Consider the following 25,247-nt stretch of genomic DNA (forward strand, 5'->3'; position numbering starts at 1 on the left):
CACTAGAAGTCTCCTAAGTCTGGCGGTGAGATGCAGAGCAGCCCGAGGGCATGGTATCTGCCTTCTCCCCTCTCCCACGGGGCAAAGGATGGAGCAGAGTGCAGGTTTTATCATGTGACTGTGCACTGACTATTTCAAAAAGAAATGTGTCTAAATTACTCCTAGAAAGACCTAAGAAAGGGAGCAAAGTGCGGAGGTAGAAAGCCAGTGGACAGCAGCAAGTTCAGAGTCTCAGTGTTCCTCATCTGTAAAGCAAGGGGGTTGAATAGATGATCTCTAAGCCCTCTCTAGTTTTAAAGGCTATGATTCCACACCAGTAAGACGAGCACACCTTAAAGGATGCTACCAGTGAATACTGAAGTTGGCCCCAAGCGAGAGATGATAGACTCTGGGCTGGATAAGGTTTCGTCTTGGGTTACTTTTCTTGCTTAGAGACAGAGAACTGATTAAGTGGCTCATGAGGTTGTCACTTCGCTCTCAGGTTAAATGATTAAACCCAGATTTCCCCAGGAATTCCATGGAAAATCTCTGAAAGGGCCTGTATGGTAAATACTTCTGGAATGCTTGTCATTGGTACAGTTTCTCAAAGACCATTGGAGTCTGAAGACAGAATTTTGGCTCTACCAGCCATCAGCTGGGTGACCCTGGGCACGTTACTTAACTTCTCTGAGCTCCATCTCTCTTCTCTGTAACCAGGTTGGTGTGAAAAGTGCAAATGTGTAAAGAGGACTTCCAGTTTCAGCTCTGACACATAAAGAGCTTGGAAGTCATCACTCCCGTCCTCACAATAAGAAAAAAAGATGAGCAAACTGGAAATCGATGTTTTTTCTGACATCCGTCAGAGAAATAAGGTCACAGGGCAAACTGTCACCCTAAAAACTGGACAGACAAGTGAATATGGAGAATCACAGCTGAGATCAGCTTACTGGGAGCAGAAGTTGCTAGAGCCAGTAACTGGTAGGAACACTTAATTGGTGATTCAAGAATTGCTGGAGGCTGACTATGGACTAGATTGAGAGTTAGAAATTCCTGGGGGCTCAGTTTTAGGGGGGTCCCCCACACTTTACCTCCAGAACCCAACCAGGTTCTTAAGGTGACTATAGGAGAAAAATCCCTCTTGCTTCAGGCAGGGATGAGGGGAAGGTAATCATTTTGAAATATGCCCAGAGTGTTCTCCATAACAAAGGCCTGCCCTCAAGGGGAACTGCTTTACCAGAGGCTTATCTGACCTGAGGGAAGGGCAATTAGACAACTCCAGCCTCTCTTTTCCTGGAAAGACAACTCCAGGCTCTCTCTTCCTTCTTTCTCACATAAGGAAAGAAAAAAAAAAGGCTAAGAAACACTTCTGAACATCACAGTCCAAGTACTCAAGCCCACTGAGAAACTGAAATTTAACCATAAGATTATCAAATGCTTTCTCTCCCCAGCAAATTACCACCACATCAACAGGGCTCCAATATTACAACAGTGGATACAACCGAGAGGTGCAAAACAATTTAAGAAGGATTGTTTAAGGAAACCCAAAGACAATTGGGGGTTGAAAATAAAACCAAGGAAACTGAAGCCTCTGGTACCTACAGCTGCAGCAAACATTAAATACAGCCCAGCTCCCAGCCAGGTTAACATAAAACCTCACGCTTAAAGCCTGATTGCCTCAGTTCTTAGTACCTGATATAGCATGTCCAGCTTTCAACCCAAAATTACAACAGCTGCTAAAAGATGAGAAAAAACCATGGTCTGAAGAGACAAAGTAAGCATCAAAATCAGACTCAGATATGAAACAGATGTTGGAATTATCTGACAGAGAATTAAAAATAATGATGATTAATATATTAAGGGCTCTGACGGAAAAAGTAGGCAACATTCAAGAACAGATGGGCAATGTAAGGAGAGAGATGGATACTCTAAGAAAGAATCAAAAGGAAATGCTAGAAATTAAAAACACCAGCACCGAAATGAAGAAAGCTCTCAATGGGCTCAGAAATAGACTAGACATAGCTAAGGAAAGAATCAGTAAGCCTGAAGATACGTCAATAGAAATGTCACAAACTTGAAACTGAGCAGGACCCTGTGGGGCCCCTGGGCATGGAAGCATTTCTGTCCCCTGTTTCTTGTTTGTAGGGAATAGACTCCATGACCTTCTCTGAGTCCCAAAGGGCAGATTCAAACAGTTGTTAAAAAGGGAAGGGAGGGGATGCAGAGACAAGGGAGGAGCAGGAGGAAACAATAGTGTAGCCTTGGGGCAGGGTCCTCATTCTGCCTCAAGGGATACACATAAAAATATATTTAAGCTCTTCTGCAGAACTAAAACCCCCACCAAATGGAAGATGCTAACTATTTGATGAAGTTTTCTTCAGAGAGGATCAGGAGACCACCTGAGGCCAGATTAAAGGAATACAGGCCCTGCACACACACAGATCCTTATCAGCAATGCTGCCCTTGAACTATTGCTATAAAACTCCTCACCAAATTCCCCGGGGGTTGGGACACACAGTTTTTCAGGGCAAAAGCCCACTGTATCTCCCTTTGCCTGGCAAAACAATAAAGCTATTCTTTTCTACTTCATCCAAAACTCTGTCTCCAAGATTTGGTTCAGCACCAGTGCACAGAGGTCAAGCTTTCAGCACCAAACTGAAATGAGAAGAGAAAAACGAATGAAAAAAAAAAAAACAAACCTGAGGGACTTCTCTTGTGGCACAGTGGTTAAGAATCTGCCTGCCAATGCAGGGCACACGGGTTCAAGCCCTGGTCTGGGAAGATCCCACATGCCACGGAGCAACAAAGCCTGTGCTCCACAACTACTGAGCCTGTGCTCTAAAGCCCACGAGCCACAACTAGAGCTCGTGTGCCACAACTACTGAAGCCCGCATGCCTAGAGCCTGTGCTCTGCAGCAAGAGAAGCCACCACAATGAGAAGCCCACGCACTGCAATGAAGAGTAGCCCCCACCCACCACAACTAGAGAAAGCCCGCGCACAGCAACGAGGACCCCATACAGCCAAAAATAAATAAATAAACAAATAAATAAAATAAAATAAAAAAACAAAAAAAACCTGAATGTCCAGGAACAGTGTCTTTGGACAACCTAGAAGAAATGGATAAATTCATAGAAACAAACAACCTACCAAGACTTAGTCAAGATGAAATAGATAATCTGAACAGACCAATTACTAGTAGGGAGACTGAATCAGTAATCAAAAACCTTCCAACAAACAAAAGTCCAGGACCAGATGGCTTCACAGGCAAATTCTATCAAACATTCAGGGAGAGCTAACATCTTCTCAAACCCTTCCAAAAAACAGGAGATGAGGGAACTCTTCCAAACTCATTTTATGAGGCCAGCATTATCCTGATACCAAAATCAGACAAGGATGCCACAAGAAAAAAAAAGTATAGGCCAATACCCCTGATGAACATAGATGCAAAAATCCTCAACAAAATATTAGCAAACTGAATTCAACAATACATTAAAAGGATCATACACTATGATCAAGTGAGATTTATTCCAGGAATACAAAGGATGGCTCACCATCTGCAACTCAGTCAATGTTGTATACCACATTAATAAAATGAAGGATAAAAATCATATGATTATCTCAATAGATGCAGAAAAAGCATTTGACAAAGTGCAACATCCATTTATGATAAAAGAAACTCTCAACAAATCAGGTATAGAGAGAAGATACCTCAACAGAATAAAGGTCATATATGACAAGCCCTCAGCTAACGTCATACTCAATGGTGAGAAGCTGAAAGCTTTTTCTCTAAGGCCAGGAGCAAGACAAAGATGTCCACTCTTACCAATTTAATTCAACATAGTATTGGCAGTCCTATCCAGAGCAATTAGGCAAGAAAAAGAAATAAAAGGAATCAAAATTGGAAAGGAAAAAGTAAGATTGTCACTATTTGCAGATGATATGAAATTATATATGGAAAACCCTAAACACTCCATCAAAAAACTGCTAGAACTAATAAACGAATTCAGTTAAGTTACAGGATACAAAATCAATACACAACAATCTGTTGCTTTCTATACACTAATAACAAACTATCAGAAAGAGAAATTAAGAAAACAATCCCATTTACAATTGCATCAAAAAGAATAAAATACTCAGGAATAAATTTAACCAAGGAGTTGAAAGATCTATATGTTGAAAACTGTAAGGTATCAATGAAAGAAATTGAAGACAAATGAATGCAAAAATATTCTGTACTCATGGATTGGAATAATTAATATTGTTAAAATGTCCATACTATTCAAAGTAATATACAGATTCAATGCAATCTGTATCAAAATTCCGATGACATTTTCCACAGAAATAGAACAAACAATCCTAAAATTTGTATGGAACCAAAAAAGACTCTAAATAGCCAAAGCAATCTTGAGAAAGAAGAACAAAGCTGTGGGCATCACACTGCCTGATTTCAAACTATATTACAAAGCTATAGTAGTGAAAACTCTATGGTGTTGTGATAAAAACAGACACATAGATCAATGGAACAGAAGAGGGAGTCCAGAAATAAACCCATGCATATATGGTCAATTAATTTACAACAAAAGAGTAGAGAATATACAATGGGGAAAGGACAGTTTCTTCAAGAAATGGTGTTGGGAAAATTGGACAGCCACATGCAAAAGAATGAAACTGGACCACCATCTAACACCATACACAAAAATTAACTCAAAATGAACTAAAGACTCGAAACTAAGACCTGAAACCATTAAACTCCTAGAAGAAAACATAGGCAGTAAGTTCCTTGATATAGGTCTTGGCTATAGCTTTTTAATCTGACACCAAAAGCAGAAATGAACATCAAATTAAAAAGTTTCCTTTGCACAGCAAAGGAAACCACCAACAAAATGGAAAGGCAACCTACTGAATGGGAGAAGATAACTTCAAATTATATATCTGGTAAGGGGCTAATATTCAAAACATATAAAGAACTCATACAACTCAATGGCAAAAAATTCCAAACAATCTGATTTAAAAATGGGCAGAAGATCTGAATAGACATTTGTCCAAAGAAGCCAACAGGTATCCGAAAAGATGTGCAACATCATTAATCATCAGGGAAATGCAAATCAAAACCACGATGAGACAGCACCTCATGCCTATTAGAATGGCTATTGTCAAATAGATAAGAAATAATGAGTGTTGGCAAGAATATGGAGAAAAGGGAATCCTTGTGCCCTGTTGGTGGGAATGTAAAATGGTGCAGCTATTGTGGAAAACAGTATGGAGGCTCCATAAAAGATTAAAAATAGAACTATAATATGATCCAGCAGTTCCACTTCTGGGTATTTATCTGAAGAAAATGAAAACATTAACTTGAAAAGATATATGCACTCCCATGGTCATTACAGCATTATTTACAATAGCCGAGATATGGACACAACCTAAGTGTCCTCTGATGGATGACTGGATAAAGACATTGTAATATGACTATTATTCAGCAATAAAAGAGAATGAAATTGTACCATTTGCAACAACATGGATGGAGCTCAAGGGCATTATGCTAAGTGAAATAAGACAGAACAGAGAAAGACAAATACTGTGCATCTCTCTTATAGATGGAATCTAAAACAAAAAACAAATTAAAAAAACCAACCCAAGTTCATAGATAACAGAGAACAAACTGGTGGTTGCCAACGGTGGGGGGGTTGGTGGGGGAGAAATGGGTGAACTGTTTTTGTTTTTTAGTATAAATAAATTGAATTTTTTAAAAAAGAATAAAGTAAAGGAGAATGTCTTGGAACAGCGGGACAATACAAAAGGCTTGAAATACAATGGGAATACCAGAAGGAGAAAAAAGAAAGGAACAGAAGAGATACTTGAAGTAATAATGGCTGAGAATTTTCCAAAATTAGTGAGACATCCAAACCACAGATCCAAGAAGCTCAGAGAATGACAAGCAGGAGAAATACCAAAAAATTAACACCTATACATATCATATTCAAACTGTAGAAAACCAGAGACAGAGAAAACCTTGACAGATGCCAGAGGGGAAAAACACCTTACCTATAGAGGAATAAGAAAAAAATTACACCAGCATCTCATCAGAAACCATGCAAGAAGAGAGAGGAGTGAAATATCTTAAACGTTGAAAGAAAAATCCCATAAACCTAGAATTCTGTATCCAGAGAAATTATCCTTCAAAGGTGAAGGAGAAATACTTTCTCAAACAAAAACTGAAGGAATTTGTTGTCCATAGACTTGCCTTGCAAACAATGTTCAAAGAAGCTCTTCAGAGAGAAAGAAAATGATCTAGGTCAGAAACTCAGATCTACATAAAGAAAAGAAGAGCATCAGAAAAGGAATAAATGAAGGTAAAATAAATCTTTTTTATTTTTCTTATTCTTAACTGATCTAACAGATAACTGTTCAAAGTAATAACAGCAACAATGTGTTGGGTGATTATAGCTTAGGAATAAGTAAAATGAGTAACAGCACAGTTATTAGGGAAGGGGGGAGGAATTGGGAGTACTCTTTTACAAGGAACTTGCACTCTCTGGGAAGTTGTATAGCACTATTTGAAAATGGGTTTATTAGCAGAAAAAGTACACTGCAAACTCTAGGACAACCACTGATTTTTTTTTTTGCGGTATGCGGGCCTCCCACTGCTGTGGCCTCTCCCATTACGGAGCACAGGCTCCGGACGCGCAGACTCAGCGGCCATGGCTCACGGGCCTAGCTGCTCTGCGGCATGTGGGATCTTCCTGGGCCGGGGCACGAACCCGTGTCCCCTGCATCGGCAGGCGGACTCAACCACTGCGCCACCAGGGAAGCCCTAACCACTGATTTTTAAAGAAGAAGTATAACTGATATATTAAGAGAGAAAATGAAATCTTATAAAATGCTCAATTAAAACCAGAGAAGGCAGAAAAAGAGGGGAAGATAAAAAAGAAACAAAGAACAAGGGAAATAAATGGAAAGCAGTTACTAACATGGTAAATAGTAATCCAGCTATAGCAATAATCACTTTAAATGTGAATGGTTTAAATATATTAATTAAAAGACAGAGATTGTTAGAGTGGATTTAAAAAAGCAAAATCCAACTATATATTGTCTACAAGAAACCCTATTTAAACGTAAAGGCATAGATAAAAAGTAAAGGGATGGAGAAAGATATATCATGCTAACACTAACTAAAAAAAAAAAGCTGGAGTAGCTACATTAATTTCAGACAACGCAGACTGCAGAACAAAGAAAACTATCAGGGATAAAGGTGGGCATTATTTAATGATAAAGGGGTCAATTCTCCAAGAAGACAACAATCCTTATCATGTATGTAGCTAAAAACAGAGTGTCAAAATATGTGAGGTAAAACAGATAGAAGTGCAAGGGGAAATAGACAAATCCACTATTATAGTTGGAGATTTCAACACCCCTCTATCAGTAATTGACAGATCCAGCAGGCAGAAAATTGGTAAGGATATAGTTTAACTGAACAGCACCATCAATCAATTGGATCTAATTGACATGTATAAAATACCTTATTCAACAAGAGCAGAGTACACATTATTTTCAGTTCACACAGAACATTTACCAAGATAGACTATATTCTCAGCCATAAAACATAACCTAACAAATTTAAAAGAATAGAAACCATACAAAGTATGCTCTCATACCACAATGAAATTAAATTAAAGATCAATAACAGAAAGACAGCTGAAAATTCTCCACATATTTGGAGATTAAATAGCACATGTCTAAACAATACATGGGTCAAAAAATAAGTCTCAAGAGAAATTTAAAAATATTTTTAACTAAGTGAAAATGAAAATAGAACTTACTGAATTTTGCGGGAGGCAGTGAAAGTAGTGTTTAGAGGGACATTTAGAGCCTTGAATGCATATATTAAACAAAATGAAAGGTCTTAAATCAATTATCTAAACTCCCATCTTAGGAAACTGGAAAAAGAAGAGCAAATTAAATCCAGAGTAAGCAGAAGAAAAGAAATAACAAAAACTAGAGCACAAATCAATGAAATTAAAAACAGGAAAGCAATAAAGAAAATCAATTAAGCCAAAAGCTGGTTCTATAAAAAGATCAATGAAACTGATAAACCTCTAGCCAGGCTAAGCAAGAAAAAAAGAGAGAAGATTACTAGACTACTAATTAGTAATTAAAATTACTAATATCAGAAATGAAAGAGGGTTATCACTACTGATCCCATAGACATTAAAAGGATAATAAAGGAATATTATGAATAATTTTGTGTCCACAAATTTGATAACTTAGATGAAATGGACCAATTTCTCTTTTTTTATTTTTTAATTTTGTTTTCAATTTCTCTTTTTTAAAAATTAATTAATTAATTTACTTTTGGCTGTGTTGGGTCTTCATTGCTGCGCGTGGGCTTTCTCTAAGTTGTGGCCAGTGGGAGCTGCTCTTTGTTGCGGTGCATGGACTTCTCATTGCGGTGGCTTCTCTCGTTGGGGAGCATGGGCTCTAGGCATGTGGGCTCAGTAGTTGTGGCTCGCGGGCTCTAGAGCACAGGCTCAGTAGTTGTGGCACACGGGCTTGGTTGCTCCGCGGCATGTGGGATCTTCCCAGACCAGGGCTCGAACCCATGTCCCCTGCATTGGCAGGTGGATTCTTAACCACTGTGCCACCAGGGAAATCCTGGACCAATTTCTTGAAAGACACAATTCAACAAAACTCACACAAAGAGAAACAGTTAATCTGAATAGGCTTTTATCTATTAAAGAAATTAAATTAATAACCTTCTAAAAAAGCAAACACTAGGCCCTGATGGTTTCACTGATAAATTCTACTAAACATTTAAGAAAGAAATGATACCAATTCTCTACAATCTCTTACAGAATACAGAAGCAGAGGGAATATGTTCTAACTCATTTTATGAGGTCAACATTACCCCAATACTAGATAACAGCATTACTAGAAAGGTAAAACTACGGACCAATATCTCTCATAAACATAGATGCAAAAATCCTCAACAAAATATTAGCAAGTGGAATCCAATAATGTATAAGAAGAATTATTCACCACAACCAATGAGATTTATTCCAGATACGCAAGGCTGCCTCAACATTCAAAAATCACTTAATGTAATCTATCACATCAACAAGCTAAAGAAGAAAAATCATATGATCATGTCAATAGGTGCAGGAAAGGCATTTGACAAAATCCAACACTCATTCATGATAAAAAAGAAAAAAAAAAATACCCCCTAAAACTCTATGCAAGCTAGCAACAGAGGGGAACTTTGTCCATTTGATGAAGAATAGCCACATAAACCCTACAGCTAACTTCATATTTAATGCTAAGAAAATAGGTGCTTTCCACCTAATATTGGAAACAGGACAAGGATGTCCCCTCTCACCACTCCTGTTCAACATTGCACTGGGAGTCTTAGTTAATTCAATAAGACAAGACAAAACAAGACGAGAATAGAAAAGGTATACCAAAAGATTGGAAAGGTAGAAATAAAACTGCCTTTATTCTCAAATGACACGGCTGTCAATGTAGAAAATCCCAATAAATTGACAAACTTCTGGAACTAAGTGATTATAGTGACATTGTAGGGTACAAGGTTATTATATAATAGTCAACTGCTTTCCTATATTCCAGCAATGAACACTTGGAATTTTAAATTAAAAACACAACACCATTTATATTAGCACCCAAGTAAAATAAAATAAAATACTTAGGTATAGATATAGTGGAACATATGAAAGATACATATGAAGAAAACTAAGAAACCTGAATGACAAAAATAAAAGATCTAAATAAATGGAGAGATATTTCATGTTCATAGACAGGAAGACTCAATATTGTTTGGATGGTAGTTCTTCCCAACTCAATCTATAGATTCAACACAATCCAAATTAAAATCCCAGCAAGTTATTTGGTAAATATTTGACCAGCTGATTCTAAAATTTATATGGGAAAGGCAAAAGACCAGAATAGCCAACACAATCCTAAAGAAGAAGAACATAGAGGACTGACACTACCCAACTTCAAAACTTACTATAGTTACAGTAATCAAAACAACACAGTATTAGTGAAAGAACAGACAACTAGATCAATGGAACAGAATACAGAGCCCAGAAATAGACTCACACAAATATAATCAACTGATCTTTGACAAAGGAACAAAGGAAATTCAATGGAGAAAGGACAGTCTTTTCAACAAATGGTGTTGGAACAAGTGGACATCCATATTTAAAAGAAAAAAAAAAGAATCTAGACACAGACCTTGCACCTTTCACAAAAATTAACTCAAAATGGATCATGGACATAAATGTAAAATGTAAAACTATACAAGTTTTAGAAGATAACAGGAGAAAATCTAGGGGACCTTGGATTTGGCTATGAAGTTTTAGACACAACACCAAAAGCAAAATCCCTGAAAGAAAAAGTTGATGTTAGACCTTATTAAAATTAAAAATTTCTGCTCTGTACAGATACTGTTAAGAGAATGAAAAGATAAGCCACATAAACTGTGAGAAAATATTTGCAAAAGACATACTTGATAAAAGACTTGTATCCAAAATATACAAAGAACTCTTAAAACTCAACAATAAGAAAAAAAATTGGGCAAAGATCTGGACATCTCATCAAAGAAGATATACAAATGGCAAATAAGCATATGAAAAGATGCTCGACATCGTATGCCTTTAGGAAATTTCAAATTAAAACAATGTGGTATACCACTACACACCTATTACAATGGCTAAATTAAAAAAACTGACAATACTAAGTGTTGTCAAGGATGTGGAGCAACAGGAACTCTCATTCGTTGCTGGTGGGAATGTGAAATGGTACAGCCATTTTGAAAGACAGTTTGGCAGTTTCTTAAAAAGCTAAACGTAGTCTTACCATATGATCCAGCAATCATATCCCTAGGTATTTGCCCATTTTGAAAACGTATGTCCACAAAAAGAAACTGCACACAAATGTTTATAGCAGCTTTATTCATAACTGTCAAAAATTGTACGCAACAAAAATGTCCTTAAATAGGTGAATGGATTAACAAACCATGGCATATCCGTTCAATGGACTTTTACTCACAGATAAAAGGAAATGCGCTATCAAGCCACAAAAAGACATGGAGGACCTTTAAATGCACATTGCTAAGTGAAAGAAGCCAGTACTGAAAAGGCTACATACTGTACGATTCCAACGATATGACATTCAGAAAAAAGCAAAACTATGAAGAGAGTAAAAAGATCAGTGGATGCCAGGGATTCAGGGTGGGAGAGGATGAATAGGTGGGACACAGGGGATTTTTAGGCAGTGAGAACATTCTGTATAGTATAGTACTGTACTGGATACATTACATTATGCAGTTGTCAAAACACATAGGATGTACAACACAGAGTGAACTTTAAACTATGGACTTTAATTAATAATGATATATTAATATTTGTTTATTAACTAACAAATGTATACTAATGCAACATACTATAGAGGAAAGAGTATGTGTTTGGGGAGCATATGGGAATTCTCTGTACTATCTGCTCAATTTTTCTGTAAATCTAACACTGTTTCAAAGGGGTTTCCCTGGTGGCTCAGTGGTTAAGAATCCACTGCTAATGCAGGGGACATGGGTTCAAGCCCTGGTCCGGGAAGATCCCACATGCTGCAGAAGAAGTAAGCCCATGAGCCACAACTACTGAGCCTGCGCTCTAGAGTCCGCGAGCCACAACTACTGAGCCCACGTGCCACAACTACTGAAGCCCACACACCTGGAGCCTGTGCTCTGCAACAAGAGAAGGCCCCGCTCACCACAACTAGAGAAAGCCCACATGCAGCAGTGAAGACGCAACACAGCCCAAAATAAATAAATAAATAAATTTATTAAAAAAAACTTTTCCAAAAAAAATTGTCTATTAATTTTTAAAAATCCATAAATGTAGCTCATATTTGTGTCAATCACCAGCAGTCACATTAAGGGGCAGCATGTTGGAGAAGATTTAGTTAGGAGACGTGGGTCCTTGTCCAAGCACTGCTGTTTACTAGCGAGGTGCCCCCAACCAGTCTAATTCTCATTTCCTCAACTCTAAATAGCGGTGCTGTGAGGAGTGTCAAGTGCAGAGCTTTGCAGCAGTAAAGCCTGTGTGACCCTGTATCCTGCCTCCTTGGTAGTAGAGGAGCAGATGGGGGGAGGGGCTGCGGAGGATGCGTCTGTCATTGGACACGTCTCCCCGATGGTCTTACCAAACACAGCTCCGCCCACCTTATGGATGCCTCGGCCTGGGGATATTTGGGGATTGGCAGTAGTCCTTCCATCTTTACTCATCAGTGTCGTCACTTCCTGAGGCTGCACAAGATGGAGGCTAAAGACCGGTTCCTGCTCTGTCCCTGACCCCTCTTTACCACTCTGAGCCTCGGTTTCCTCCTCCCTGAGTGGGGTCGTGGGAAGAAGACCACGCACAGGGGGAGTGTGAGCTTTCAGTGCACAAGTGGATTGGAAGACTTTTGTAATCTGAAAGCACGCACACGTGTCAAGAATGACAATGGTGGTTAAAACAAAGTAAAAGGAGAGCCGGGGGTACACTTACTAACTAAAGCCTTACAACAACCCAAGGTGGATGGCACTGGCCCGTTTTAAAGGAAACTGTGGCTCTTGGAGCTGAAGCGCCCCCACCCCCGACCCTGGGCTCCAAGATGGGAGGTGCAAGGAACCAGACTCAGCCTGGCTGACTCGCTGGTTCATGGCTCATGCTCTTCCCACAACTTCCATCCTGCTGCCGCTGTTCCTGCAAGATCTGGGATGAAGAAAAGGAAATAGCTGCATAAAAAAAATTCATCTTTTTTCCTTTTGTCTCTTTTTTGGGGCGTAGGACCAGACAACGGCGGAGATCCTGTTCCCATGCCCTGGAGGTGATGGACAGGAAGGTGACGATCAGGCGCTCCAATGAAGGGGCTGTGGCGGTGATCACACGTCTCCAGGCGCCACTCCCCGAGGGGACATTCATTACAGAAGGTGCAGCCTGCGCGGCAGCAGCCCCAGATAGGCGTCTGCGCGGGAAGGGCGAGCTGGCATTTCTGTTGGCTCGCTTGCTTTCATTAAAAATAATTCTGACACTGACTATTTTGTAAGCGTGTAGGCACACATCCAGGGAGGCCCATCTGACTTTGAGATAATTTCAAGGCTGAAGAACATCGCTCGTGCCAGACACGGTGCGAGGCACCGCGTGAAACCCGCCTCCTGTACCGAGGAGGGAGGGGGCCATCCATGTATATGTATAAGTGAGGCTTCGCTAAACCTTCCAAGTAAAAATACTTTTAAATATTTCAGTACGTTGTTAACCACATACATTTCAGTTGGGGCTCATTCCAGCTGAGGAAAGTAGAGGAGGCAGATGATTTGCATAAGTCGACTGAGGAAATTTGGTGAGAGACAGTAACGAGACTCAGGCACCCACAGATGTCAGCCGATCGTCAGGGTCCCGTCCCTCGTCCATCCCGCACACGTTTGCTGAGCACCTACTATGTGCCAGGCACAGAGCTAGGCTTCGTTAAGGCAGGAACGGCTTGGCGTCATGGAGGTTAGTCTAGCTCAAGGGGCGGATGCCACACGCTCGTTCCACAGTGTTCACTTCGCACTGTGATCGGTGCTGCCGAGGAGCGGCGCTGGATGCTGCTGGAGCCTGTGGGAAGGGGGAGCTGGCCCAGCCTGAGGGCGGCGCCTTGCGAGGAGGGCCTGGGCAGGGGTGTGTGAGGGGTGAGGGCTTCGGACAGAGGCAAGTGGCCCCGATGGAGGTCCTCCGAAGTGGCCGGCCACCTTGGCTGGAACGAGTGAGCGTGGGGCTAGTGACCGGAGGGGTGGCTGCACAGGGGGAAGGGTTCTCACTCGCTCCCCTGGAGCTGTAGTCGTGAGACCAGTGACTGCAGGCGGCTGATGGTGGACCCCGGGTTGAGAGGTGATGCAGGAGGAGGGCTGGAGGCCGCCGCAGCCAGCCAAAGGCAGGAGCACCCACAGTGTGAGAGCAGACGTGCAGAGGAGAGGGGACAGCTGGTCTTTGGAGACCGTGGCACACGTGGAGAGAAACTGGCCCTGACTCTCCAGGCCCGGCAGCCGTGAAGCTGGAGTGCTGCATTTCTTGCTAAAGGTCCCCAGCTTCACAGTATCCACCCCCCACCCCTACTTTCCTTGAGTTGGACACATGGGTTCCGCTTCCCAGCCAACCCTCCAACAGTGCTGTGTAGGACAAAGGGGCAGGGCAGTGAGGATGGGGCAGCCAGGCCAAAGGTGGGTGAGGGCCATCTTGGAGGGAAAGGAGCGGAGGCCCTGGCACTCTGTCGGCTCCGAGGGAAGGCCCGCTGCCACCACATCCCATACCTCCCACAGGCTGCGAGTGTCTCCAGGCAGGCGTTTCTTCCTGTCTGTTCCCAGCACCTGCAGAGCACCTGGCACGAGTAGGTGCCCAGAAAGCATGTCCCGAGAGAGGGGTGCAGTCAGAGCCAGGTGATATCAATAGAAGCAGCCCCTTCTTACTGAGCATTTCCTACTCAGACCCTGCTCTGAGCACTTTCTGCTTTGTCCCATTTCAGCCGTATCAATGTTCTTATGAAGTGGGCGCCGTTATTATCTCCCCTTTTCAGAAGATGAATGTGAGGCTCAGAGGAAGTTACATAACCTGCGGAGACGACACAGCTTGCAATTTACCGGTCTCAGATTTGAAGCCAGGTTTGTCTGATCCCAGAGCCCGTGGCTTTGGTTATACTGCCAGTCAAACCGAGGCAGCCCCCCGAAGGCGGGCATGTAGCTCAGGAGCTCTTCAAGCAGTGGAAGAAATGTTTCTCATTTTGGTCAAAGAGCCTACAGCACATAGGAGACATGACACTATGCCACTCTGATTTTTCCTCTGCAAGCAAGGTGTGGGCCGAACACGCATACGTGGGTGTCGCGTGTGTGCTCACGTGGGTGGGAAAGACTCTCCGGTCCATTTTCTTTCTTGCTTTGCAATCACGTTTCCATTGCTTACTGGGAGGACCTCTAGTTTATATTTTAAAACAGCAAAAAATCTGGCTGCGAAGTGAGCAAAGCTGTCCTGAAGCCCCGAGCTGTCGGTTGTGGGTTAGATGGACCAGACACCAGATGCTGGGCTCAAGTGTTCCCTTTTCAAGTGAAATGTTTGTCTCTCACAGATGATGCCAGTGATACTGCCTTTTTTTTTTTTTTTTTTTTTTGCGGTACACGGGCCTCTCACTGTTGTGGCCTCTCCCTCACGTTGCGGAGCACAGGCTCCGGACGCGCAGGCTCAGCGACCATGGCGGACCGGGGCACGAATCCGTGTCCCCTGCATCGGCAGGCAGACTCTCAACCACTGCGCCACCAGGGAAGCCCGATACTGCCTTTTATTGCCTAATCTTGATGCCCTCCTAGTCTCTCGCCACAGAGGAGTGAATTCCACTCTGGGAAGAGTAGAAAGCAAAGTCTCAATGATAAGGAGGTGTTCATGAGTGCAATTTACGTAACTGCCTCTTCACTGACAACTGTGTTTCTTCGTTTGGTTCTGGGCAATGAGAGGGCTACTACACCCCAAGTTTGCTGATACCACAAACAGATTTCTGTGCTCTGCTAGAAATTCTTTTTTAGATTTTTTTTTTAGATTTCTGTGCTCTGCTAGAAATTCTAGAATTGGAAACTGAAATCTTTTTTTTTTTTTAAATGACAATTGACAATTACACTGGCCTGCTGCAGAGTGTGAGACTGCATATTACGAAATTCCACCACGCTCCTAAGTAGTCATTGGCATTTTAAGAGAGGAAGACAGTCTATTTAGAGAGCGATGGGCATGGGATGCAGCTGAGGGCTCCTCAGGTGGAGAGAGGTGGCAAATGGGCTGGGCGTGGGGGAGAGCCACGTGCTAAACGCGTGTGATCGCCGAGTCCCAGCTTTTGCTTTGGGTCACGAGAGCGTGGGGATGCTTATTCCGTTACTAAAAGGAACTAGTTCAAAAAGCTAACTGAATAGAGCAGGCTATGCCTGGACCAGGATGGAGTGTCTCCCGAGCCAGGATCATGATTAACCCAGTTCTGTGCACCTGAGGTCCAATTTAAAAAAGCAATCAATAACGGGCCTATTTAAAAGGGTGGTCTGAGATTTAGATTTCATAATATGTATGCTTCTTCTTACTGTTTTTTTTTTTCCTCTCTAGTCTTTTTAAACACCACTTTTTCTTCTCCAATAGCAGGGTCTCCTCATGCAGGTCAAATGAAGGTTCATAAGGGCCTTGAGCATCGGGAATCTGGTTAACCCCCTTGGTGGGTACCGAAGTCTCATTAGGGCAGAAGGAAGGTCTGGGCTGGCTTCCAGAAAGGAAAGGTGCGTCAGCACTTGGACACACTGGGGTTTGGGTCGGGGTGATGGTCTTATTCAAATGGGCTGCCATTTTACACTGGACAACAGGAAAGCAGAGGGAGACCCCTATAGACCACCGCTCGTATAAGCCATGGTTCTCACACTCAGAAGGCCCTGCTTTGGGGCTGGGGGACATTTTTTATATTGGCGTTCGTCTGCTCACCGAACATTCACTGGGCACCAGGTGAGATGCTTTTGCGTGCCCTGGTCGATGTGCCAGGCCCTCAGGGATACAGAACGCGCAGCGAGCGCCTTTTCTGGGTCGCCCACCACACTAAGTGCTTTGCTTGTGCTCTCTCCTCACCCGCACGGCTCCCTCCTTTGTTGCTTCCCCCATGGGAGCTCTGGCCACCCCGTTACAACTTTCAACTGCGCGTGCTTTTCATTTGCGTGGCTGGAGACGCTGGGTGTAACGGAAGGGCCAAGGATGAGCTCTGAAGGCAGGCCGTGCTTGGTTCAGATCCCGGGCTCCCCACTGTAAGACTTGACACGCTTGCTTAAGTTCACCCCTTTGAGCCTCAGCTTTCTCATCTGTCAAATGGGAATAGCCAGCCTTATCTCACAGGGCTGCATGAGACTTAAATGAAGCAATTCATAACAAGCATCTTTGATTTCTGTCCCATAGTCAATGTTCAGTACATAATCTCTATTATTTTTTTTCCTTGAGAATAGGGTCTGTAAAATAATTTCTTTTTATTCCAGTAGGGCCCAATACCTGGTAACACATTCATTACCCGTCTGTTGAATGAATGAATGAGTGAATGCACGAGTGAGTGCGTGCCCTTTGAGACTGAGAGCGCATGTTCTGCCCCTCTTCTGACTTCTTTCTCGCCAGCCCCACAGCAGCTCTAGGGCAGGAAAAGCTGCCCCAGCTCACATGGATCCACACCTCCGACCAGGCCTTTACTTCTTCTGACATCCAGCAGCTTCCTGAATGGTCCTGAGCACGCGGCTGGCTTCAGAAACTCCTTCTCCTTGAGAATCAGAGGTGCTCGAGCAGGCTTCTCAGGAGGCATCTGGGCCCCGGCCTGCACCAGCTAAGACAGCAGTGGCCCCTGCGCCCACGGGCACAGACGGCCTTCTCATTCCTGGCTTTAATGCCCAGCCCTCACTGCCTGTACGACCCCCCACCCTGGAAGCTATTATTTCCTTTCAGGAGTGATGGAAACAGGAGAACAGGAGTATAAGCTCCAAGGAGGAAGGGAGACAGGTGCGTGGACGAGGCACCAACTCCCACTGCAGTTCTGCCTTCCTTGTGCTCTGTGAATTGACCTTTCACCTCCCTGCCTCACAAGCCCCCATCCCCTCCGCATCACTCAGATGAACAAGCCCTGCTCGGTGTGGCCCTGGATTGGGGACAGCGTCCTGGGCCAGGAGGTAGGAGGCTTGAGTGCAAATCCAGCTTCTGCTACTCACTGGCTGTGGGATTTCAGACAAGTCACTTTTGCTCTTGGAAACCTCAGAATCTGCTCCGTAAAATGGGATCTGATCACCCACCTCGAAGGTCTGGTGTGAGAATTAGCAGTGATATTTGTACATCGGAGGTGATTTCAAAATTGCAGTTACTACTAAGGACTGTTATTCCACACACTCAGGGGCTGAGGCAGGGCGGAAAGGCCTGGAAGACCCCAGCCCCAGATTTGCGCATCTGTATGTTCTAAAAATAAGTATTTTTCTCATCTCCTTAGCTTGCTCAGCAGACAGAGAGACGCTGCAGACCCCAGAAAACCTCACCCGAGCCTGTACTGTGGGCAGCCCCTGTGGATTCCGCTGCTGGGGAGCAATTTAAGAGGCAAACAAAACATGAAAAGCTACTCAGAATTAACAATGGGGCCAGATGGTAATGCTAGTTTGAAGCAATAAAACATGATAAGTAGCTTCCTGCTGCTATTCCTGATCAACTTCAATATTTAATAATTCCACTGCCACCCCTGCCCCCTCATCTGGCCCCCTCCACAGGCTCCCGCAACGACGCCCCGCATTCGGCTCACAGAGCAAACACGTCTTCACTTTCTGAAGGCGTCAGCAGAAAGCAGGCGGCTCAACTGTCACATAAGCACCCTCCGTCCTGGAGATGATAATTCATCTGCCTACTTCTAAGAGGTTCCATCTCCAGCCTCTCCTGGTTGCCAGGGAAGGATGGAAGGCAGCTCCGACGGCGGAGATGTGATAGGAGCTCTCGCCTTGTCGAATCAGTGAGTATTAGCAGCCCCTGAGTTTTGCTTCTGAATTTAAGAAAGGGGAGCAGTAGGGAGCTGGGCGGTCACCTTGCTCTGGGACCAATAGCAGGAGGAAGCAACCGGAAGGGGAGGGTGGCAGCTTGGCGTTAAAGCCTTACCCACCAGCCGCGCCTCTGAGCCTCAATTTCCTTCTCCGTGTGAAAGAGATCATCGTGTCTACCTCTGGGAGGACTCTAGCCCATGCTGCACGTGTCAAGTGCCGGGCAGTGTGCTCAGCATGTAGGAAACACCCAAGACTGGCAGCTGGAAGCCTCATTATCAAACGTGAAACCACTTAGCAGACGATGCCCAAGTCCCGGCAGCCGCAGGAAGGGCTGCTGGTCCCTGTGGGCAGGGAGCTCGAGCCCAGGGCAGAGCCAGGGTGTGGGGCAGGATCTGGCGGGGAGCACCCTGCTCAGGATTCTCCCCAAGGGGAGCCCACTGATAAGATGAACTGTCCACGAGGGCCCCACAGGCTTTCAGACCCTCTGGCACAGGGCACCCCGGACAGCTGGTGCTGCTGGCGCCCTTTACGGAGGAGGAAATGGGCAGGACGAGGTGAAACGGCTTCTCGCGCTTACATCGTAGGAAGTGGCATTGTCAGTTCTAAGCTGGGTCTCTCAACCCCCCTGATTTCAGGTCCTCGCCACCCTATCGCAGGAGAAAACTGCTCCCTGAGGCGCCCCCTCTTTGTGTGTCCTTTTTGCAAGGAGGCAGCCGAGTGGAGGGTGGCCCCCTTGAGATGCAGTTTACTCGGCTGTGAAATGCGAACGTTCATACCTACTGCACTGGTTCACGGCAGAGACGTTTAATGAGGGAATATGCATGAGAGCCCGCTGTAATTTTGTGATGAGCTGAACAAATGTCAGGTATGGTTATTATTATGGCTTTTTAGAAAAACCCCCTCTGGGAGGAAAAAGATCAGAAATTCATCCACCGAAGGCGGATTCTTCTTACCGAATCCTTCACCGGCCCCACGTGATCTAGGGGGTCAAGATCAAGCTCTTTCACGTGGCATTCAAGGCCTCGACAGCTCCTGCAACCCCGTCTCTGCCTCTTCTCCTTTCCCTCCTTGCTGCAGACCCTCCAGGCTACTTGGGGTGACCTGAGCCTTTCACGTGTGTCTCTGCCTAGACCAGGGAAACAGCCCCGAAGGGGGGCGCGTGTGCCACCCTGTCCCTCAGCTGATCCCACTCAGCTTCTGCAGGAAGTCTTCCTTGGGCCCCCCTTGCTCAGGAACTCCTCTGCTGAGCCTCCTGACAGCCTCTCTGTGCTTCCCTCCATCCTAGCACGCATCACACTAGCTACTGCTATGTTCTCATCTGCCTCCCAACTCTAGAGCCAGTTCCTCCTGGGCCTGAACCAAGTGCTGTTCACTCCAGTCTATCCGGGGCCTGGCCCCGCTTATACCCTGGAAATGTGTGGCGAGGGATGAACCTACCAACGAATAAGTGACTGTTTCCAACATAAATAGAATCAAAGCTTTAGGCAAAGGATTCCAGCAGTGGAATTAGGATTTGGGTGGGCACAGCCTTGGGAGCAGAAGTCAGGACGGTGCTCCTGAATTCAAACTCAGCTCCATCCCTCCAGTGAGGTCTAGAGCTGATAGTGTAAGCAAGCCTCCCGGGACAGACCCTACCCTCCACCGCCCCACCCCCACCCCCGCCCCCCCAACCCCGTCCTCCATCTGCTTTTTGTTTGTAGAAAAACTTTAGCTTCCTAGGCCTTCCCCAAGTTCCAAAGAAGAAATTTAATCAAAGAAGTGAGAAAATGCAGAAACAAAGGAAAACAGTCAAGCAAAACAAAATAATAATAATTTAGTCATTAAACAAAGTCCTCCTCAGGGGCTATAGATAACATTCCGAGCCACGTCCTTTGAGCTGTTTTGCAGATACTGAAACCCCCGCCAGGTGGAAGAAGTTAACTGCATGCTGCCCACAAGCACGTAGACCCCAGACGGGCTGGAACCAGAAGGTTGATGATGTTGACTCCCGATGACCTCACCACCAACCAGTCAGAAGAATGTCCACGAGCTGATCACACACCCCGCGACACCTCTCCCTCACCCTGCTTTTAAAAACCTTTCCCTGAAAGCCACTGGGGAGCTCGGGCCTTCTGAGCTGCCTGGACTCCTTGCTTGGCCCTGCAATAAATGCTGCCCTTTCCTTCACCACAACTCCGAGTCAGCAGGTTGGCTTTACTACACGCAGGCGAACAGACCCAAGTTTGGTTTGGTAACCATAGGATGACCTTCCTCCTTCCCCCACCTTGACCCTTAACAAGAAGCAGCAGATAATGTACCACCCATCCCTCTCTGTCCTCCCACAGGACACGGCAGAGGCCAGTCATCAGGTACCTGAATCCCGCTGGTCCACGGTCATGGAGTTCCATCTCCTCGTGATGTCAATGTAGAGGATGTCCACGGCGGCCATGGACAAGCTGCTGCTACTGAGCTTGCAGTTCCTGCAGAAGACAGGAAAGGACACGTCACTGCCAGATCCGACCCGTCCTGTCCTGTCTGGCTTCTGTGCCTTTGCCCGGGCTGTGTTCCCCGCCTGGAAGGCCCTCCCTCGCCACAGCTGGAACTAGAGAAGGGTGAATGGCAGGGAACCATGGGAGAGGAGGCTGAAAATGGAAGAGCTGAGGTCAGATCCTGTGGGTTCCTGTAATGTGGTTCATTAGGGCTCTAAAGGGCTGGGAGGAGGAGGGACTTTAGGATGGCAAGTCTTGAGTTGAACCTGGCTCTACCACTTAGAAGCAGATGGCTCTGATTAAACTATTTCCCCTTCTTGAGCCTCAGTTTCCTGACCTATAAAACAGGCAGTCTTGATTACAGTCACTGTGGTCTGCAAAAGTGCGCAGGCGCGCTGAAAAGAGCATGATTTGGGCCTCGGACAGACCAGGACTGAAATCCCGGCCCTGCTGCTTTTTCTAGCTAGTGTGGCTGTGGACCATTTACTTAAATCTTCGGTGCCTCTATTTGCTGGTCTCTGAAATGAAGATAATAACACCCGCCCACACGGCTGTTGTGAAGAGGAGACGAGGCGGGGCATCCCAAGGCCCTGGCACCTGGTTGGGCCACGACAACTGTTGGTTCCCTTCCCGATCTCTCTCTACTTGCCCTCTTGCTCTCAGAGCTGCGACCATCTAGGCCCCTTCAGAGGCTGCCTGAGGCTGACCTTTCAGTGAAGGCCCTGTCCATTCTGGAGGAATGGGGCTTGCTAGTCAGAGTGTCTGGATGAAAGAATTCAGGCTCTCTGTTCGGAATGTAGGCAGCCCTCAGCTGGTCCAGAGGCACTTCCCTCCTGAACCAGATCGTGCCAGGGAGGCGAGTCCCACGACAGGCTGGATTTGCCCTGGGAACCCCGAAAGCTAGACCTCGGGACCAGCTGTCTGGCTGAACTACACTGCATGCTGCTTTCAACTTTCCAAGTGTGTCCACATCCGTCGCCCCAGCCATGATAAAGTGGTTCTTTGGTTTCCCATTTGTCATCATCCCTTGCGTGAATAGCTCCCTTAGGAACCCGAGAAGTCGGGGGTTGATTGGCAAGCAGGATTTGCGCATCCCAGAGGCCCCTCTCCAATCCCATGCACACCCCTGACACGTGCCCACGTGTGCCCAGCACGGTGCCTGGACGAGGCTGGTGCTCCTTATATGACAGCATCCTCCCTCCCTCCCTCCCTCCCTTCCTTTCTTCCCAGCCTGTATTCCTCAGGCCATCAATTCACATCCTGCTTCCTCCTGGGCTCCGGCTCTGTATTTCAATCACAAGTCGCAGTGGCAGACTTCAAAGCACATCAGCACACAGTCACCGAGCCTCAGTGACAACATGTCAGCGGATGCAGAGCTTTTCATGTCACCCGTCACTGGGATGGCTATCTCCATTGGGTCCTGCTGGGGACCCGCTCCAGTCTCTCCCAAGGTATATTCTAACAGCCTGCACTGTTCATTTCCAAAGCTTCGTTAGGAGTGGCTACGGGTTTTCTCTCATTATCGTATCCATGTCCTCTGGACCACTTGCTCCCCACAGGACAGGAGCGCTACCTGGCTTGCTCTGTGGGTTAATGGAGTATAAAAAGGGAAACCAAACTGACCACCGGTATATAGTTATTTTTTTCCTGACAGGTAGAAATTAGAAGTGTCAGACCTTTAGTAGGAGTCATAATTTACCAAAGAGGATTCTCCATTTATCCCTTTTCCCAAAGTAACTTTCCCTCCCTAGTGACACCTGCAAACACAGTCGATGGTAACATTTGCTGCTGGGGCAGGGGAAGGAGGGGTCTGTGCTGGCTGCCGTAGACAGGAAACGCTTTAGAAGAAGTTTGATCCTGTGGGCACTTCCTGGGCACCATCTGTATGCCAGGCCCTTTCCTGCCCATGAGCTCTCTGGATCTTTATAACCACTTTATGAGGGAGGTGTTCTTAGGCCCACTTCAATGACGGGTAAGCTGAGACTCAAGAGAAGGGACAATGGCTTGCCCAAGATCACACGCTGGGATTCACATCCAGGCCTCCCCTGGAGGATAGAGTAGTGGACTTGGGAAACTTGGGGAGCAATGGGGAGGTGGCCCAGCCCAGAGCTTCAGGAAGAGCCCAAGATTCAAGAGACAAAGTCTCAGGTAACCCAGAAAGTCTGGAGCCTCTAGAGAGGCCCTGTTGGGAAGCTTTGGGATATAAGGCTGGGGGGTAAGACAACCAGGGTCACTTGGAGACAGGTTTTCCTAGGTTTATCCCCATGGTCACCAAACATTCTTAATGCGCTCAAACAGGGAATGTCTCCAAGGGTTAAGATTTTGGAATGAACTTTTCATCCATCCGCCCACTCAGTATAGAATTTGTTTTGTGTGCACTATGTGTAAGTGGTATTCTGGGCCCAGTGAGTGACGCTGGGATCCGGATCAGTCTTGGATACGGCTCTCGGAGGGTAGAAATGATCTCAGAATCTGGGGTAAAAACATGAGGCCTTGGTAGCTCTTAATCGTTTGAACAGTTTCCCCTTATGCTCTGGGATGCAGTTCTTCAAATGACTGACGAGTGACAGGATAAATTCTTCAGTGGAAGAGAAATCCAAGAAATATGGTAACATGAGAAGCCAGAAAGATTCCGCAGAAAGGACAGGCTAGAAACGTACATGGAAAAAATGAGCTTTGGAGTCAAAGGCACACGAGTTTGCATCTTGACTCTGCTATGTGACCTTGAGCAGGTCACTGACATTCTCTGCAATCTAAATTTCCTTATTTGTATGAGGATAAGGCGACTCGCCATATAAAGCTATTTTAAGGACTAGCTCGGTGCCTGGCACATATGACAGCTCCCAGCCTTCCTCCATGATGCAGAACCAGTTTAAAGAAAGGTTTTGTTTTGTTTTCAGAATCAAAAGAATATGGGCACAGAGGATGGAGAGAATCACAAATCATTCAAGTTCATTAGGAGCCTAAGATTAGAGAGATTTGAAATTATCATCCCCATTTTCTCTCAACAACTAGTGACATCTCATGGGAAATTTAGAAACCAACTTTTTCCACTCCATAAAATCCTATTTATAGAATTTCTTTTGTGTTCATCCTTCTCTGTGAAAGAAAAGAAGCTTATTTTTCCTGGAGAGGTTTCTGTAAGGTGAAAACTAACAAATAATCAATATTTGTTTAAAAAAGAAAAAAAAAAACAACCCACTCTCTAAACATCTGCCGGGCGGAGGGAAAGACAACTTTGGTTTATAATGTTTCTATTTTTAAAGGCTATTGATATCCCAGGCATAAAAATCTCGTGATATTACTGGAAAGAGATCATCACAGAACAGGGGAATTTTCAAAGTCACTGAGGAGTTAATGACAGAGGAGGAGGCAGGGCCCCTGACACTTCCATTCCAGAACATTCTAACGCTCCATGCTGCCTCTCAGAGAATAACACCCCACAGCTACCCATTATGAAGCATGTTAATATCTCCTTATGAGAAAAGGGAGTGGAAGGAGGAAAAAAAGGAAAAAGAGAAAACCGTTCTCTAATTTAGAAGGAGACCAGGATTAGAAACCACAAAGGACACGAGTGGGGATCTCCAAGCGGAATGGCCCAGCGTGAAGCAAACACTCGAGGTGTGGAGAAGCTGCCTCCCATTTTCTAGAAATAAACCCCGGTTCTGGCAAACCGTTTAATCTTCAGGCTGTGGAAATGGAAAATGCAGCGTGTGCCAGTTGATGTCAAGTTCTGATGTAGGATACGTTCAGAAAACGGGTTCTTAGTGAATTACATAGAAATCCTCCCAAATTAGGGATCCGATGGAAGGAAAATAACAAAAATGCATTTCCCTCGAGAAAGCTGCCACACTGAAGAAGCAGATAATTTCTGTTTCTCAGAGAAAGAGATGTCTCCACACCTCAGCAATTATTATGAATTAAAAAAAAAAAGAGAAAAGAGGTGCTTAATTCATGGTAATACGTGCTACTGTTATATGCCTCCTGAGGAAATGACACGACAAGCTGGTTAGATAGAGTTAATTCTAGATGAGAGGATGACAGTTCATTATTTCTCATTTCTTGGTGGAAAAGAAAAATAGAATACGGCCAGACTGGCATTAGCATAATTCACTCCTAAAACTGCTGATCTATGCAGCATGTTATGAGAGATGGTCACTGAAAATCAATTCAATCGGAATGTTTATTATTTTGTTCCCTCCAGTTCTCTTCAAGG

The 25,247-nt window shown here is 44.9% G+C and overlaps 1 protein-coding gene across 5 annotated transcripts in view; it reads right to left on the bottom strand.

Moving 5' to 3' along the window:
- TTLL11 (tubulin tyrosine ligase like 11) overlaps positions 1–25,247 on the bottom strand; it is a 247,009-nt gene that overhangs the window by 16,088 nt on the left and 205,674 nt on the right. For all 5 annotated transcript variants that reach the window (XM_079926309.1, XM_079926311.1, XM_079926310.1 and 2 more), the window contains one exon: positions 20,916–21,022. In XM_079926309.1, the coding sequence (XP_079782435.1) occupies positions 20,916–21,022 (107 nt within the window). The remainder of the gene's footprint in view (positions 1–20,915; positions 21,023–25,247) is intronic.

This window comes from Stenella coeruleoalba, assembly GCF_951394435.1.
Source record: "Stenella coeruleoalba genome assembly, chromosome: 7".
Taxonomy (NCBI): domain Eukaryota; kingdom Metazoa; phylum Chordata; class Mammalia; order Artiodactyla; family Delphinidae; genus Stenella; species Stenella coeruleoalba.